Consider the following 19,512-nt stretch of genomic DNA (forward strand, 5'->3'; position numbering starts at 1 on the left):
GTTTTGAATATTATCTTTCAGGGTTTTAAGGCAATATAAGAACATAAGAACTAGGAGCAGGAATAGGCCATCTGGCCCATCGAGCCTGCTCCACCATTCAATGAGATCATGGCTGATCTTTTGTGGACTCAGCTCCACTTTCCGGCCCGAACACCATAACCCTTAATCCCTTTATTCTTCAAAAAACTATCTATCTTTATCTTAAAAACATTTAATGAAGGAGCCTCTACCGCTTCACTGGGCAAGAAATTCCATAGATTCACAACCCTTTGGGTGAAGAAGTTCCTCCTAAACTCAGTCCTAAATCTACTTCCCCTTATTTTGAGGCTATGCCCCCTAGTTCTGCTTTCACCCGCCAGTGGAAACAACCTGCCCGCATCGATCCTATCTATTCCCTTCATAATCTTATATGTTTCTGCAAGATTCCCTCCTCATCCTTCTAAATTCCAACGAGTACAGGATATGTCATAGTTTCTCTTGGTGAATAGTTTATGGTGCCAATGAAACAGCTGCTCCAGTGTCCTGCCCACCTCCATTTCCACCAGTTGTCCTTCCAGTAAAGGAGTGACCCAATAACGGTTTGCCTCTCCGGTTAGGAACCTTCAACGGCCGTTCACCTGGCTGTGATTCTGATGCTTTATCACACCCTTTTTGGATCCGTTTCTCTCCATTCAGTTTTACATTTCATGCACTTGGTTCTTGCTTTTTAATTGTTCTTGTTTGGAATTTGTTTCTTTCTCCAACACCCACGTTTAATGTGTCCCTTTTCACCACAGTTTCTGCAATTTGCATCACTGCCCAGCAGTCAGCTGCTGTGTGCTCAGTCTTTGCACGTCGACAGCAATTTGGAGCCTGTGTCTATGTTTGGGTCTCAGTCGATATTTTATGTAGTCTTGTGTTTGATCCTAATGGGAACAAAGAGCAATCCAGCACAGGAACAGGCCCTTCGGCCCTCCAAGCCTGTACCGGTCATGATACCAACCTTGGCCAAAACCCTCAGCACTTCCTAGTGCCGTATCCCTCTATACCCGTCCTAGCCATGTGTTTGTCGAAAGAACAGTATTGCCCTTTCTTCACTGCTAATTCCATCGAGATCGTGACTTTGAAAGTCTCCTTTAGGTCGAAGTTGCTTTTTGGATAGCTTCACTGATTAACCTACGCACTAGTCTGTCTCTCATGGTCACATTCAAGACACCTCCAAATTCACAGTATTCAGCTAATTTCTTCAAAGTAGTTACGAACTGTGATAGATTCACCTTCTTGTTGGTTATGTTTCTGGAAGCTGAACCTCTCGATGATGACCAAAGGTTTCGGTGAGAAGTGGCCCGGCAACATCTCCGAAATCTCCGAAATCTCATCGTAGGTTTTCAAGCCTGGATTTTCTGCCTTTACCAGACCTCACAGGAGTTGAATGCCCCGCCCACCTGTGCACCCCCCGTGCCACCTCCCCCCTCCCCCTGCGCACCCCCATGCCACCTCCCCCTCCTCCCCCCGTGCACCCCCCGTGCCCCCTCCCCCCCGACGCACCCCCGTGCCACCTCCCCCCTGCGCACCCCCCGTGCCACCTCCCCCTGCGCACCCCCGTGCCACCTCCCCCCCTCCCCCTGCACACCCCCATGCCCCCTTCCCCCTGCGCACCCCCGTGCCACCTCCCCCCGACACCCCCGTGCCATCTCCCCCCCTGCGCACCCACATGCCACCTCCACCCTGCGCACCCCCGTGCCACCTCCACCCCTCCCCCCTGTGCACCTCCGTGCCCCCTCCCCCCTGCGCACCCCCGTGCCCCCTCCCCCTGCGCAACCCCCGTGCCACCTCCCCCCCTGCGCCACCTCCCCCCTCCCAAAGCGCACCCCCCGTGCCACCTCCACCCCCTCCCCCCCTGCGCACCCCGCGTGCCACCTCCCCCCTCACCCCCGATGCACCCCCGTGCCATCTCCTCCCCCTCCCCTCCTGGCATCCTGCCCCCCCCCCCCCCGCGCCACCTCCCCCCATCCGTCCCCTCCCCCCCATGCACATATTGTACTCAGGAAAGTTGGGACCACGATATTCACTTGGTCAATATAATTAAACGGTTCGGTATGTGAGCTTCAACCACTCGGAGTTATATCTCCACAGGCTGTTAGGATAGACTGACCGTTATCACGGCACCTAGGATAGACTGACCGTTATCACGGCACCTAGGATAGACTGACCGTTACCATGGCACCTAAAAATGCTGCCATCTTTCCTCTGAGCAGGGCTTGTGTAAACACGATGTACCACAACATTTTACTATTACCTCGCTTCTTCTTTCAAACAATCCCTGAGCTCAGCCGGTTTTTCCGTCCAGGTTTTGGAACACTCTCAGGTCTAAGCTATTGTTGCAGTGTACGTGTTGCTCAGTGCTCCCTGTACTGTTCCAGATTGTTCTGGGCAGAGCACGTGGTAAGCTCCTTTCCAAAGTTGTTTCCTTCAAAATCTACGTTTAGATTTTGGTTCTTTCGACGGCTACTACCGATATTTGGCACCCTTTCCTCACCAGCTTTGGTGTAGTGAAGTTTGTAGCTTCTTAATCCTTTTTGGATGTCTGCACACGGATCAACGAATTTGCTCGTTTTTCTCCGGGAGTCGTGTTTCCAACATCCTCGTCGCCTGTTTTCTGTGTGTATTTTTGAAGGATAGGCTTGCAAACCGCGAAGGTACAAATAAACTTTATTGGAAAGGTGTTTACTCCACAGGCTGTTAGGATAGACTGACCTATACCCACACAAAAGGCCAACAATGCCATCAATACATCATGTGATCTGACTCTTCAAGAGAGTTTGCTCCAACTAGAAACAGACATGAATACAGACCACGGGCCACGTGATGCTAACGGAATGTTCATCACCAATTGTACAAGTCAATGATTGGCCCAGCAAGCATCAATCCCCCACATGGATTGTGTGATATACACATCACTCAGATCGTTGACCCAAACAATGACATTGGATTGCACTGATGCACAGAGGCCGCCATGTAAACCACCGAGAAAATACACTGCGGAAAATCACCAGGCTCCTTTAACAGCGCCTGCGAAACTGTCCTCATTGAGCAAGTCAAAAGCAGCAGATACCTGGGAACACCACCACTTAGAGGGTCCGCTCCACCTTGACTTGGAAATATATCGGCCGATCCTTCACTGTCGCTGTGGTAAAATCCTGGGACTGCCTCCCTAACAGCACTGTAGGTGTACCTACACTGCAGGAACTGCAGCGGTTCAAGAAGGCAGGTCACCCCCACCTTTGCAAATTAGGGAGGGACAATAAACTCTGGTCTGGCCAGTGACATCTGGTGCACACACTCATACACAGATATACAGACATCTTCAGATACATTCAAATACACCAACCCACACCAACATATATATAAAGCGCACACACACCCTCACGTACTCACATACATTCATCAAATGGGTCAGGTGATCTCCATGATACACTTTGGGGTTCTCTAAACCCTGGCCCATAACAACACACAATACACAGCACAAAATACACACACAACACAACACACACGCCACGCACACACAACATACACACAACACATGACACAACACACACACAATACACAGCACAAAATACACACACAACACACACGCCACGCACACACAACACACACACAACACATGACACAACACACACACAATACACAGCACAAAATACACACACAACACAACACACACGCCAAGTACACACAACATACACACAACACATGACACAACACACACACAATACACAGCACAAAATACACACACAACACAACACACACGCCACGCACACACAACATACACACAACACATGACACAACACACACACAATACACAGCACAAAATACACACACAACACACACGCCACGCACACACAACACACACACAACAGACACAACACACACACAACACAGCACACACAGCACACACACAAAATACACAACACGCACAACACATACAACACAAAAAACAACATACACACAACACACCCATACAACACACACAACATACACACACAACACACACTAATACAACAACACACACAACACAAAACACAACACACACACACAACACAACATACACACTTGTTTAAGATTTACTCACCATGTTTCCTTTTGAACCTTGTGGCCCATCCAAACCTGTGGAACCCTGAAATGATACAACATAAAAAAATATCTTGAATTGCATAATTGTTTTAGAAACTTTTGCACTTTATTGTTGTTTATTTGGAGCTTAGAAACATAGAAAATAGGAGCAGGAGGAGGCCATTCGGCCCCTCGAGCCTGCTCTGCCATTCATTAGGATCATGGCTGATCCTGCCTCCCCCCATATCCTATGGCCCCCTCAGCCCTGGGTGCTGTCTCGAACTGCTGCTTGAAAACATAGAACGTTTTGGCCTCACCTTCTTGCAACATTTCCACAATTGTTTCGAGATTAAAAAGAAAGGTTTAGGTTTTTAGAATCATAGAATTCCCCAGCACCGGAGGAGACCATTCGGCCCATCGTGTGGTGTGCTGGCTCTTTGACAGAACTATCCAATTCGTCCACTCCCCCGGATCTTTCCTGCTGTTCTGCAAATCTTTCTCTCAATTATTTATCCAGTTCCCTTAGGATTGAATCTTTCAGGCAGCACCTTCCAGATCACAACAACTCGCTGTGTAAAAAACATCCTCCTCATCTCCCCCTCTGCCTCACAACAACTCGCTGTGTAAAAAACATCCTCCTCATCTCCCCCTCTGCTTCACAACAACTCGCTGTGTAAAAAACATCCTCCTCATCTCCCCCTCTGCCTCACAACAACTCGCTGTGTAAAAAACATCCTCCTCATCTCCCCCTCTGCCTCACAACAACTCGCTGTGTAAAAAACATCCTCCTCATCACCCCCTCTGCCTCACAACAACTCGCTGTGTAAAAAACATCCTCCTCATCTCCCCCTCTGCCTCACAACAACTCGCTGTGTAAAAAACATCCTCCTCATCTCCCCCTCTGCCTCACAACAACTCGCTGTGTAAAAAACATCCTCCTCATCTCCCCCTCTGCCTCACAACAACTCGCTGTGTAAAAAACATCCTCCTCATCTCCCCCTCTGCCTCACAACAACTCGCTGTGTAAAAAACATCCTCCTCATCTCCCCCTCTGCCTCACAACAACTCGCTGTGTAAAAAACATTCTCCTCATCTCCCCCTCTGCCTCACAACAACTCGCTGTGTAAAAAACATCCTCCTCATCTCCCCCTCTGCCTCACAACAACTCGCTGTGTAAAAAACATTCTCCTCATCTCCCCCTCTGCCTCACAACAACTCGCTGTGTAAAAAACATCCTCCTCATCTCCCCCTCTGCTTCTTTTAAGAGTTGCTTTAAATTAATTAATTTGACAAAACTTTAACAAATGAAGAGAGACATATCTGGAACGAGATGCTGGGACCTACCGGCTGTCCTGGAGGTCCAGGAGATCCTCGTGGTCCAAGGAGACCTCTTGTTCCCTATAGAGAGAAAGAAGCATAGATTTATTGATGGTAATGATTATTTGATGATAATCTCAATATAATAAACAAAGTGAAGCAACAATGAAGAAAGGTTCCAATTCGGGACATACCTGTTACAGCGCTCGAGGCTATTCAGCCAGTTGCATTTCTGCTAGCTCTTTGAAAGCTATCTAATTAGTTGCATTAAAAATGAACATGAGCAGGCCATTCAGCCTCTCGATCCTGCTCCCCAAATCCCTCAACTCTCCCAGAGATCAAAAATCAATTGATTTCTGTCTTGAATATGCTCAACAAGATCGAGCATCCTCAATCCTCTGGGGCGGAGTTTCCAAAGATTCACAAACCCTTTGACTGATGAAATTTCTCTTCATCTCAGTCCGAAGTGATTGGCCCCCTTATCCTGAGATTGTCCTTGGGTTTTACATTCCCTGATCAGCGGAAATAATCAGAGATTCCCCACAGAGAAGGAGGCCATTCGGCCCATCGGGTGTGTAGCGACCCTCTGTAAGAGCACCTAACCTCGACCATCCACCCCCACCCGATCCCCGTAACCCAGTAACCCCACCTAACCTGTTAGACACTAAGGAGTAATTTATCATGGCCAATCCACCTAACTGCACATCTTTGGACTGTGGGAAGAAATCCCTGTGTCCAGCCTAAATACCACAGCACTGAACAAAGAACAAAGAACAATACAGCACAGGAACAGGCCCTTCAGCCCTCCAAGCCTGTGCCTATCTAGACCAACCGCCTGTATCCTTCTCTACCCCGTCTGTTCATGTGTCTATCCAGATAAGTCTGAAAGGTCGTTAACGTATCTGCCTCAACCGCCTCACTGGGCCGTGCATTCCAGGCCAACACCGCCCTCTGTGTAAAAAACTTCCCCGCACATCTCCACTGAACCTTTCCCCCCTCACCTTGAACTTGTGTCTCCTTGTAATTGTCATTTCCACCCCAGGAAAAAAGCCTCCCACTGTTCACCCCATCTGTACCCCTAATAATTTTATAAACTTCTATCAGGTCGCCCCTCAGCCGCCGTCTCTCTCGGGGAGAACAATCCCAGTTTATTCAATCTCTCCTCATAGCTAATACCCTCCAGGCAACATCCTGGTAAACCTTTTCTGTCCTCTCTCTAAAGCCTCCACGTCTTTCTGGCAGTGCGGTGACCAGAATTGGACACAGTATTCCAAATGTGGCCTAACCAACGTTCTATATAATCATAACATAATTTCTGAGCTTTTATACTCGACACCCCGTCCTATGAAGGCAAGCATGCCGTATGCTTTCTTTACCAACATTTCCACCTGTGCTGCCACTTTTAAGGATCTGTGGACCTGCACACCCAGATCTCTCTGTGTCTCTATGCTCCTGATGGTTCTGCCGTTTATTTTATAGCTCCCACCTGAATTGGATCTACCAAAATGCATCACCTCGCATTTGTCCGGGTTAAACTCCATCTGCCATTTCTCTGCCCGATTTTGCAGCCTATCTCTATCCTGTTGTATTCTCTGACAACCTTCATCAGACTCACTACGTTTTCTTCCAAGTCATTTATATATATTACAAAGAGCAGAGATCTCAGTACTGATCCCTGTGGAACACCCCTAGTTACAGATCTCCATTCGGAAAAACACCCTTCCACTGCTACCCTCTGTCTTCTATGGCCCAGCCAGTTCTGGATCCATCAGCTAGTTCACCCCTGACCCCATGTGATCTAATCTTTTGCACCAGCCTGCCATGAGGGACCTTGTCAGATGCTTCACTAAATTCCATGCAGACAACATCCACAGCCCCTCCCTCATCAATCATCTTTGTCACCTCTTCAAAAAATGCAATTAAATTAGTGAGACATGACCTCCCTCGTACAAAACCATGCTGTCTGTCACTAATAAGACCATTCACTTCCAAATGTGCCTAGATCCTATCTCTGAGAATCTTTTCCAACAATTTCACTGTCACTGACGTCAAGCTCACTGGCTTGTAATTACCCAGATCATCCTTGCAACGCTTCTTAAATAACGGTACAACATTGGCTATCCTCCAATCCTCTGGGATCTCACCTGTGGCCAATGAGGACACAAAGATTTCTGTCAGAGGCCCAGCGATTTCATCTCTTGCCTCCCTCAGAAATCTGGGATAGATGCCATCTGGCCCTGGGGATTTGTCTAACTTAATGCTTTTTAACACACCTAACACTTCCTCCCTCATAATAACGGTCTGTTCTAAAGTGTTCACACACCCCTCTGAGACACCACCAATCAACGTGTCCCTCTCCTTTGTGAATACCGCTGCAAAATACTCATTAAGGACCTCACCTACTTCCTCTGGTTCTACTCAATTTCCCTCTGTTGTCCTTCAGTGGACCAACTCTTTCTCTAGCTACCCTCTTGTTCCGAATATACGTATAAAATGCCTCGGAATTCTCCTTAATCCTGTCTGCCAAGGATGTTTTGTGACCTCTTTTTGCCCTCCTAACTCCCAGCTTGAGCTCTTTTCTCCTTTCCTTGTATTCTTCAAGTGCTTCATCTGTTTTTAGTTGCCTAGACCTCATGTATGCATCCTTTTTCTTTTTGATTAGACTCGCAATTTCCCAGCACGTGCCTGTCCTGCACTCCCAACAACTAATGTTGTGATTCTCCACTGTCCACTGCCTATCAGCTGGAAAATACTCCATTTATCCACACTCTCTACTCCCAACTCCATTTCCTCTGTCTTATGTAAAAGCTTTTTTCTGTTACTACTCCACTCTTTCCCACTGTCCTGCTTGTTTTTCTTGTCCAGTATTTATCCAGTTCCCTTTGGAAAGTTATTGTTGAATCTGCTTCCACCGCCCTTTCAGGCAGCACCTTCCCGATCACAACAGCTCGCTGTGTAAAAAACATCCTCCTCATCTCCCCCTCTGCCTCACAACAACTCGGTGTAAAAAACATCCTCCTCATCTCCCCCTCTGCCTCACAACAACTCGCTGTGTAAAAAACATCCTCCTCATCTCCCCCTCTGCCTCACAACAACTCGCTGTGTAAAAAACATCCTCCTCATCTCCCCCTCTGCCTCACAACAACTCGCTGTGTAAAAAACATCCTCCTCATCTCCCCCTCTGCTTCACAACAACTCGCTGTGTAAAAAACATCCTCCTCATCTCCCCCTCTGCTTCACAACAACTCGCTGTGTAAAAAACATCCTCCTCATCTCCCCCTCTGCCTCACAACAACTCGCTGTGTAAAAAACATCCTCCTCATCTCCCCCTCTGCCTCACAACAACTCGCTGTGTAAAAAACATCCTCCTCATCTCCCCCTCTGCTTCACAACAACTCGCTGTGTAAAAAACATCCTCCTCATCTCCCCCTCTGCCTCACAACAACTCGCTGTGTAAAAAACATCCTCCTCATCTCCCCCTCTGCCTCACAACAACTCGCTGTGTAAAAAACATCCTCCTCATCTCCCCCTCTGCCTCACAACAACTCGCTGTGTAAAAAACATCCTCCTCATCTCCCCCTCTGCTTCACAACAACTCGCTGTGTAAAAAACATCCTCCTCATCTCCCCCTCTGCCTCACAACAACTCGCTGTTTAAAAAACATCCTCCTCATCTCCCCCTCTGCCTCACAACAACTCGCTGTGTAAAAAACATCCTCCTCATCTCCCCCTCTGCCTCACAACTCGCTGTGTAAAAAACATCCTCCTCGTCTCCCCCTCTGCCTCACAACAACTCGCTGTGTAAAAAACATCCTCCTCATCTCCCCCTCTGCCTCACAACAACTCGCTGTGTAAAAAACATCCTCCTCATCTCCCCCTCTGCCTCACAACAACTCGCTGTGTAAAAAACATCCTCCTCATCTCCCCCTCTGCCTCACAACAACTCGCTGTGTAAAAAACATCCTCCTCATCCCCCCCTCTGCTTCACAACAACTCGCTGTGTAAAAAACATCCTCCTCATCTCCCCCTCTGCCTCACAACAACTCGCTGTGTAAAAAACATCCTCCTCATCTCCCCCTCTGCCTCACAACAACTCGCTGTGTAAAAAACATCCTCCTCATCTCCCCCTCTGCCTCACAACAACTCGCTGTGTAAAAAACATCCTCCTCATCTCCCCCTCTGCCTCACAACAACTCGCTGTGTAAAAAACATCCTCCTCATCTCCCCCTCTGCCTCACAACAACTCGCTGTGTAAAAAACATCCTCCTCATCTCCCCCTCTGCTTCACAACAACTCGCTGTGTAAAAAACATCCTCCTCATCTCCCCCTCTGCTTCACAACAACTCGCTGTGTAAAAAACATCCTCCTCATCCCCCCCTCTGCTTCACAACAACTCGCTGTGTAAAAAACATCCTCCTCATCTCCCCCTCTGCCTCACAACAACTCGCTGTGTAAAAAACATCCTCCTCATCTCCCCCTCTGCCTCACAACAACTCGCTGTGTAAAAAACATCCTCCTCATCTCCCCCTCTGCTTCACAACAACTCGCTGTGTAAAAAACATCCTCCTCATCTCCCCCTCTGCTTCACAACAACTCGCTGTGTAAAAAACATCCTCCTCATCTCCCCCTCTGCTTCACAACAACTCGCTGTGTAAAAAACATCCTCCTCATCTCCCCCTCTGCCTCACAACAACTCGCTGTGTAAAAAACATCCTCCTCATCTCCCCCTCTACCTCACAACAACTCGCTGTGTAAAGAACATCCTCCTCATCTCCCCCTCTGCCTCACAACATCTCGCTGTGTAAAAAACATCCTCCTCATCTCCCCCTCTGCCTCACAACAACTCGCTGTGTAAAAAACATCCTCCTCATCTCCCCCTCTGCCTCACAACAACTCGCTGTGTAAAAAACATCCTCCTCATCTCCCCCTCTGCCTCACAACAACTCGCTGTGTAAAAAACATCCTCCTCATCTCCCCCTCTGCCTCACAACAACTCACTGGGTAAAAAACATCCTCCTCATCTCCCCCTCTGCTTCTTTTCCCGATTCTCTTCAATCTGTGTCCCTCTGGTTACCCTCCCTCCTGTCACTGGAAACACTGATTTACTCCAGCAAAACTCTTGCTGATTTTGAACCCCTCGATTCAATCTCCTCTGAACCTTCTCTGCTCCAAGGAAAATGATCCCAGCTTCTCCAGTCTCTCCACATTAACTGAAATCCCACATCCCTGCTCCCATTCCAGTAAATCTCCTCCACACCCTCTCCAAGGCCTCAACATCCTCCCTAAAGTGTATATGTTATATTTCTTTGTTGCCGCAAAGAAAAATGGTGTTTACGTGCCACACTCTGGATTCTTGTAAAACACGATGAAAAGTTTGTTACGGGTGTTGTTCAATACAATCAAGAAGGTGATCTGTCCAAGCCGGCACAAACACTCTGCTGGTATAACTACACGTCATGTGATGCAGAGCCAGCAATAATATATCCCCAGACACATAACCCTCCCTCCCTTTACTTCATTAGTGCAATGACAATAATTAACATTTATACAACAAACCCCCCGTTTGTTATTTCTAACATAAAGATTTCTATAAGAGAGTCTCTGTGGAGTACGTCTGTTTCTTTTCTGTACCTCCTATTAGGGCTGTTTCTCCACCTGAGGAAGGAGCAGCGCTCCGAAAGCTAGTGACATCGAAACAAACCTGTTGGACTTTAACCTGGTGTTGTAAAACGTCTTTTCAGTAGAATTCAACGTTCTTGAACTCAGCTACTTGCGATCTCAGAAATTCATCATTCCTTTCTGCAGATGGTTATTTCAACATCTGCCACTATTGGTTTTGAAAAGTCTACAGCAGCAGAACCTGAACTGGTCGCTGTCTCTGGTCTCCATTCCAAAGTATCACTTTCTAGATTTTCTAAAGGTTGAACCTCTTGAGAAGTTTTTGCGAATTGACTTCATGCAGCAAGTAATTGGTCAGCATGACATCATCAAACTCTTTCATCGTCTGTCTGTACGGTGTATGATATTGGGCCTGTCTTTGCCAGGATCATAGCTAGCACTCTCTCTCCCTGGTTGAATACTCGCATTTTCGAGATTTTTTCCCTCCCAGCAATTCGTGTTTGCTGTTGTTTTTTGACAATCTCCGAAGTATCAGGTGGAGTTAACAAATCCAACTGTGTTCGTAGTTTCCTCTTGAATAACAGCATTGCCGGTGAACTCTGCATTGTAGCTTGCTCAGTGTTCCTGGAAGATATTAGGAATGTGTGTATTCTTCTTGCCAATGTCCCCAGGTCCTTTCATGCTTTTATTGAATGTTTTAATGATTGCACAAAATGTTCAGTCAATCCTGGCTGGTTTAGCACAGTGGGCTAAATAGCTGGCTTGTAAAGTAGACCAAGGCCAGCAGCGCGGGTTCAATTCCCATACCAGCCCCCCTGAACCGGCGCTGGAATGTGGTGACTAGGGGCTTTTCACAGTAACTTCATTTGAAGCCTACTTGTGACAATAAGCGATTTTCAATTTTTTCACTTTCCATTAGTTGCTGGATGACTCAATATGGTGCTTACCGTTCCTTTTCAAATAGTTCTCAAACTTCTTCGAAGTAACCTGTGTAGCATTATCACTGACGATCTGCTCCGGCGTTCCAAATCTTGTGAACACTTTGTCTAGTTTCACAATGGTCCTGGCTCAGTCATCACTGACTTTTGGTCATTTCGAGAGTGTGTCCAGAATCATTCAGAACATATACTTTTTAATTCTCCACAAATTCTGACTGAGCCATCCTGTTTTAATACTGGAACAATTGGTGTCACTCAATCACTTGTCGTCTTTCTACTCATTCTTCAACTTTAGGTTTGATGGCGTGTGGTACTGCTCCAGCTTTGAGACATTTGGCTGAGCTGTCTGGCTTCATTTTTAGGTATTGCTCAACTCCAGTCTTCGAGTCTATTGAATCTTCGAACACCTTCTCATACTTCACTAGAAGTTGTTGCAAGTTGCTCTTTGAATTCACTACTTGATGGTTCCCAGATAAGCCTAATCTTAGCCAACCATGCTCTGCCAAATAGGGCAGGAACGTTTCCTCGGACAACGTGAAGAGGCAACTTTGCCTTCTGTCGATTTGCTTCTACTTTCACCAGAATGTATCCTTTTAATAGTACAATCTCCTGAGTAAACTTCCTTCGGATCACATTTGAAGGTGTTGATCGCTCCACATTGACAAGAGACTTAGCTTCCTCTCCTGCAGTCGCTTGGTTACATTGTCTTTAGAGTGATCTTGAGCTTCATCCACCAGTTTGTAGACAGGACTAGATTGTTTACTTGTGTTGTTCTTGTTGCACCTTCTTGTTGTTGGAGAGGTTATCTGAGCCCAACACGCTTCGGCAATGTGGTCCTGCCTATCACAGTTCTTGCAGGTTTCCGATTTACTCCAGCATTGTCCCGCTGAGTGCCACACCTGTGTAAACCGGTGACATGGTCACACCTTTCATCCTTGTTCCTCGTGTATCCATTTTGTGCATCTTGGTTAATAACGGGAAGTATTCCAAACACCTTCTTCAAACCCCCTGATCTACCTGTCCCACTCCCGCCAGGGGCGTGTTCACTACAAGGTCCCTCTGTCCCTCTACATTTCCCAGTTTGCTGCAGCTCATTGTGTTTCCGCTCCCTTGTTTGTCTTCCCCAAATACATTTCTCTCAATTCTCCAGATGGAATTCCATTTGCCATTGTTCTGTCCACCTGACCAGGCCGTTGATATCTTGCTGCTGTTGACAGATTTCTTCCTCAGAATCAACCACACGGCCGATTATTCACACTCGCTACATTTAAATCACAATCATTGGTAGATACGGTGAGCAGCGAGGGAGTCCTGAGCCCTGTGGGATCCCACTGGAACCAGTCTTCCAGTTACAAAATCACCCGTCGACCTTTACCCTTTCCACTCCTATCTCTGGGACAATTTTGGATTCAAATTGAAACTTTCTGATGGGATTTTAATTTTCTGATCAGTCTGTCATGTGGAACATTATCAAAAACCTTTCTAAAATCCATGTAAACCACATCCACCACATTACCCTCATCAACCCTCCATATTACCTCCTCAAAATATTCAATCACATTCGTCAGACTCAACCTTCCTTGAACAATCCACGTTGCTTTTTATTAATCCAGGTCTTTATAAATAAGGATTTATTTTGTCCTTCAGATCTTTTCCCAATAATTTCCCCACCATTGAGGTTAGACTGACTGATCTCTAATCACTTGGTCTGTCCGCTTCTCCCTCTTTAAACTACAGCAGAATGATAACTGATCCCCAATCCTCTGGCACCAAACCCCAGCGAAACATCTCGAAACCCCAGCGAAACATCTCCAAACCCCAGCGAAACACCTCCAAACCCCAGCTAAACATCTCCAAACCCAGGTGAAATATCTCCAACCTTCACATCTCAGCGAAACATCTCCACATCTCCAAACCCCAGCGAAACATCTCCACATCTGAATGAAACATCTCCACATCTCAGCGAAACATCTCCACATCTCAGCGAAACATCTCCACATCTCAGCGAAACATCTCCACAGCTCAGTGAAACATCTCCACATCTCAGCGAAACATCTCCACATCTCAGCGAAACATCTCCACATCTCAACGAAACATCTCCACATCCATCATCAGAGGGGATGGAATTGATGGGCAGAGATGGGCAGAGATTCCATTATTTCTTCTCTTGGTTTCCATAACAGTTTGGCAAACATTTCAACCTGACCTGGGATTTATCCAGATTCAGGATCCTGAACTCAGTTTTTCCCGCTCAATATCCCACGCTGCTGCTCCTCGATGACAATGGCTGAATTATTACCCTCCTATATAAATATCGAATCAATGTTCACCGTGCCCACTCCTCTAATGTCTTGGTCTTGAATTGACCCAACATTTTCCTTCATTATATCCTCACTCTGTATTTATAAAACAACTTTGAATTGTTGTTGTTTATTTCGCAATATTTTTCAACTCCTTTCTTTTCTTTACAATTTCACGGGCGGCGCGATGTCTGCCGACCGGCGCGAATCAGTCCGGCATCGCGCCGCCCCAAAGGTGCGGAAGTCTCCACGTCTTGAGCGGCCCAGCCCTAACCTTGAGGGGCGAGGCCCGCGCCAGACTGATTTCCGCCCTGCCAGCTGGCGGAAAGCTGACTTTCCCGTGCAGTGCATGCGCGGGAGCGTCAGTGGCCGCTCACGGCATCCCCGCGCATGCACAGGGGAGGGGGTCTCTTCGGCCTCCGCCATGGTGGAGACCATGGCGAAGGCGGAAGGGAAAGAGTGCCCCCACAGCACAGGCCCGCCCGCGGATTGGTGGGCCCCGATCGCGGGCCAGGCCACCGTGGGGGCACCCCCCGGGGCCAGATCGCCCCGCGCCCCCCCCAGGACCCCGGAGCCCGCCCGCGCTGCCGTGTCCCGCCGTCCCAAAGGTGGTTCAATCCACGCCGGCTGGTGTGGATTGACAGCGGCGGGACTTCGGCTCATCACGGGCCGGAGAATCGGCGGGGGGGGCCGCCAAACAGCGCGGCGCGATTCCCGCCCCCGCCGAATATCCGGTGCCGGAGAATTCGGCAACCGGCGGGGGCGGGAGTCACGCCAGCCCCCGGCGATTCTCCAACCCGGCGGGGGTCGGAGAATTTCGCCCAGGCTTCTGCTCCGAGCTCCGACATCCAGGATAGGGTTGGATTTTGGATCCCTCCCATTTTCTTTGTGGGAAGATATTTTATTTCTGAAACGCCTCTATTCATTTCCTTCAATTCCTCGCCCTGCTCTGACATGAATTTGACTGCTCCCACCTCGTTAATCCAAATCGTACCCCAGCTCAGTGAACTGTCCTTTCCCCTATTTTAACAATGACCCTTTTCCTTATTCTTCTTCACAATTATGTTAAATCTAACTGAAGTGGAATCACCATCATCAGAATGTTCTCCCACACATCCCATTTCCACCTCCACAGTTTCATTGTCCAAAACTAAACCCAGAACCACCCCTCTCTCAGCAAACATTACTGTGGCTGAAGTCTAACTCGTGATCTGTAAAGTTTGATTGTAAACTCTTTGATCTAGTAAATTCCACTCCTCTAACAATAAAGACAAGGATGCCATTTCTTTTTGAACAGCCTTCTTAGACAATCGTGCACCTTGAAGGAATTGATTTGAACTTACAGCTTCACCAGGAAGCCCTCGTGGCCCGATCTCGCCATCATCACCCTGAAAAAGACAAAACATTGAACCAGATTTGTCACAAGAGGATTTCAAGGAGAGAATTGAACCAATCAGACCGATCAGAACAAACGGAGAGAATCAGATTCTTTACAGACTTACCCTTTCTCCATCATCCCCTGTTGGCCCTGGTGGACCCAGTGCTCCTGTCTCACCCTGTAAAAATACACAGTTACACAGAGTTACGCAGAGTGACGCAGAGTTACACAGAGTTACACAGAGTTACACAGAGTTACGCAGAGTTACACAGAGTTACGCAGAGTTACAGAGAGTGACGCAGAGTTACACAGAGTTACGCAGAGTGACGCAGAGTGACGCAGAGTTACACAGAGTTACGCAGAGTGACGCAGAGTTACACAGAGTGACGCAGAGTTACACAGAGTGACGCAGAGTTACACAGAGTTACACAGAGTTACACAGAGTGACGCAGAGTTACACAGAGTTACACAGAGTGACGCAGAGTTACACAGAGTTACACAGAGTGACGCAGAGGTACACAGAGTTACGCAGAGTTACACAGAGTTACACAGAGTTACACAGAGTTACACAGAGTTACACAGAGTGACGCAGAGGTACACAGAGTTACACAGAGTTACACAGAGTTACACAGAGTGACGCAGAGGTACACAGAGTTACGCAGAGTTACACAGAGTGACGCAGAGTGACGCAGAGTTACACAGAGTTACACAGAGTTACGCAGAGTTACATAGAGTTACACAGAGTTACACAGAGTGACGCAGAGTGACGCAGAGTTACACAGAGTTACACAGAGTGACGCAGAGTTACGCGGAGTGACGCAGAGTTACACAGAGTTACACAGAGTGACGCAGAGTTACGCGGAGTTACACAGAGTGACGCAGAGTTACACAGAGTTACGCAGAGTTACACAGAGTGACGCAGAGTTACACAGAGTTACACAGAGTGACGCAGAGTTACGCGGAGTTACACAGAGTGACGCAGAGTTACACAGAGTTACGCAGAGTTACACAGAGTGACGCAGAGTTACGCAGAGTTACACAGAGTTACACAGAGTTACACAGAGTGACGCAGAGTTACACAGAGTGACGCAGAGTTACACAGAGTTACACAGAGTGACGCAGAGGTACACAGAGTTACGCAGAGTTACACAGAGTGACGCAGAGTTACACAGAGTTACACAAAGTGACGCAGAGTTACACAGAGTTACACAGAGTGACGCAGAGTTACACAGAGTTACACAGAGTTACACAGAGTTACGCAGAGTTACACAGAGTTACACAGAGTGACGCAGAGTTACGCAGAGTGACGCAGAGTGACACAGAGTTACACAGAGTTACACAGAGTTACGCGGAGTGACGCAGAGTTACACAGAGTTACACAGAGTTACGCAGAGTTACACAGAGTTACGCGGAGTGACGCAGAGTTACACAGAGTTACACAGAGTTACACTGAGTTACACAGAGTTACGCAGAGTTACACAGAGTTACGCGGAGTGACGCAGAGTTACACAGAGTTACACAGAGTTACACAGAGTTACACAGAGTTACACAGAGTTACGCGGAGTGACGCAGAGTTACACAGAGTTACACAGAGTTACGCAGAGTTACACAGAGTTACGCGGAGTGACGCAGAGCTACACAGAGTTACACAGAGTTACGCAGAGTTACGCAGAGTTACACAGAGTTACGCAGAGTTACGCAGAGTTACACAGAGTTACACAGAGTGACGCAGAGTTACACAGAGTTACACAGAGTGACGCAGAGTTACACAGAGTTACGCGGAGTGACGCAGAGTTACACAGAGTGACGCAGAGTTACACAGAGTTACACAGAGTGACGCAGAGTTACGCAGAGTGACGCAGAGTGACGCAGAGTTACACAGAGTTACGCAGAGTTACACAGAGTGACGCAGAGTTACACAGAGTTACACAGAGTGACGCAGAGTTACACAGAGTGACGCAGAGTTACACAGAGTGACGCAGAGTTACGCAGAGTTACGCGGAGTGACGCAGAGTTACACAGAGTTACACAGAGTTACGCAGAGTGACGCAGAGTTACACAGAGTGACGCAGAGTGACGCAGAGCTACGCAGTTACACAGAGTTACGCAGAGTTACGCAGAGTTACATAGAGTTACACAGAGTTACACAGAGTTACGCAGAGTGACGCAGAGTTACACAGAGTTACACAGAGTTACGCAGAGTGACGCAGAGTGACGCAGAGTGACGCAGAGCTACGCAGTTACACAGAGTTACGCAGAGTTACGCAGAGTGACGCAGAGTTACACAGAGTTACACAGAGTGACGCAGAGTTACACAGAGTGACGCAGAGTTACACAGAGTGACGCACAGTGACGCAGAGTGACGCAGTTACGCAGAGTGACGCAGAGTTACACAGAGTGACGCAGAGTTACACAGAGTGATGCAGAGTGACGCAGAATGACGCAGAGTGACGCAGTTACACAGAGTTACGCAGAGTTACGCAGAGTTACACAGAGTTACACAGAGTTACGCAGAGTTACACAGAGTGATGCAGAGTGACGCAGAGTTACGCAGAGTTACACAGAGTTACACAGAGTGACGCAGAGTTACGCAGAGTTACACAGAGTTACACAGAGTGACGCAGAGTTACACAGAGTTACGCAGAGTTACGCAGAGTTACACAGAGTTACACAGAGTGACGCAGAGTGACGCAGAGTGACGCAGAGTTACGCAGAGTTACACAGAGTTACACAGAGTGACGCAGTTACACAGAGTTACGCAGAGTTACACACAGTGACGCAGAGTTACACAGAGTTACACAGAGTTACACAGAGTGACGCAGAGTGACGCAGAGTGACGCAGAGTTACGCAGAGTTACACAGAGTTACACAGAGTGACGCAGTTACACAGAGTTACGCAGGGTTACACACAGTGACGCAGAGTTACACAGAGTTACACAGAGGGACGCAGAGTGACGCAGAGTTACACAGAGTGACGCAGAGTTACACAGAGGGATGCAGAGTGACGCAGAGTTACGCAGTTACACAGAGTTACGCAGAGTTACGCACAGTGACGCAGAGTGACGCAGTTACACAGAGTTACACAGAGGGACGCAGAGTGACGCAGAGTTACGCAGTTACACAGAGTTACGCAGAGTTACGCACAGTGACGCAGAGTGACGCAGTTACACAGAGTTACGCACAGTGACGCAGAGTTACGCAGAGTTACGCACAGTGACGCAGAGTGACGCAGTTACACAGAGTTACGCAGAGTTACACACAGTGACGCAGAGTTACACAGAGTTACACAGAGGGACGCAGAGTGACGCAGAGTTACACAGAGTGACGCAGAGTTACACAGAGTGACGCAGAGTTACACAGAGTGACGCAGAGTTACGCAGAGTTACACAGAGTTACACAGAGTGACGCAGAGTTACACAGAGTGACGCAGAGTTACGCAGAGTTACACAGAGTTACACAGAGTGACGCAGAGTTACGCAGAGTTACACAGAGTTACACAGAGTGACGCAGAGTGACGCAGAGTTACGCAGAGTGACGCAGAGTTACACAGAGTTACACAGAGTGACGCAGAGTTACACAGAGTGACGCAGAGTTACACAGAGTTACACAGAGTGACGCAGAGTTACACAGAGTGACGCAGAGTTACGCAGAGTTACACAGAGTTACACAGAGTGACGCAGAGTTACACAGAGTGACGCAGAGTTACGCAGAGTTACACAGAGTTACACAGAGTGACGCAGAGTTACACAGAGTGACGCAGAGTTACACAGAGTTACACAGAGTGACGCAGAGTTACACAGAGTGACGCAGAGTTACACAGAGTGACGCAGTTACACAGAGTTACGCAGAGTTACGCACAGTGACGCAGAGTT

At 47.9% G+C, this 19,512-nt stretch overlaps 1 protein-coding gene across 1 annotated transcript in view; it reads right to left on the minus strand.

Moving 5' to 3' along the window:
* col11a1a (collagen, type XI, alpha 1a) overlaps positions 1 to 19,512 on the minus strand; it is a 1,142,395-nt gene that overhangs the window by 726,219 nt on the left and 396,664 nt on the right. The window contains 4 exon segments of the mRNA XM_072510277.1: positions 4,109 to 4,153; positions 5,434 to 5,487; positions 15,606 to 15,650; positions 15,765 to 15,818. Of these exon segments, the coding sequence (XP_072366378.1) occupies positions 4,109 to 4,153; positions 5,434 to 5,487; positions 15,606 to 15,650; positions 15,765 to 15,818 (198 nt within the window).

This window comes from Scyliorhinus torazame, chromosome 7 (assembly GCF_047496885.1).
Source record: "Scyliorhinus torazame isolate Kashiwa2021f chromosome 7, sScyTor2.1, whole genome shotgun sequence".
Lineage (NCBI taxonomy): Eukaryota > Metazoa > Chordata > Chondrichthyes > Carcharhiniformes > Scyliorhinidae > Scyliorhinus > Scyliorhinus torazame.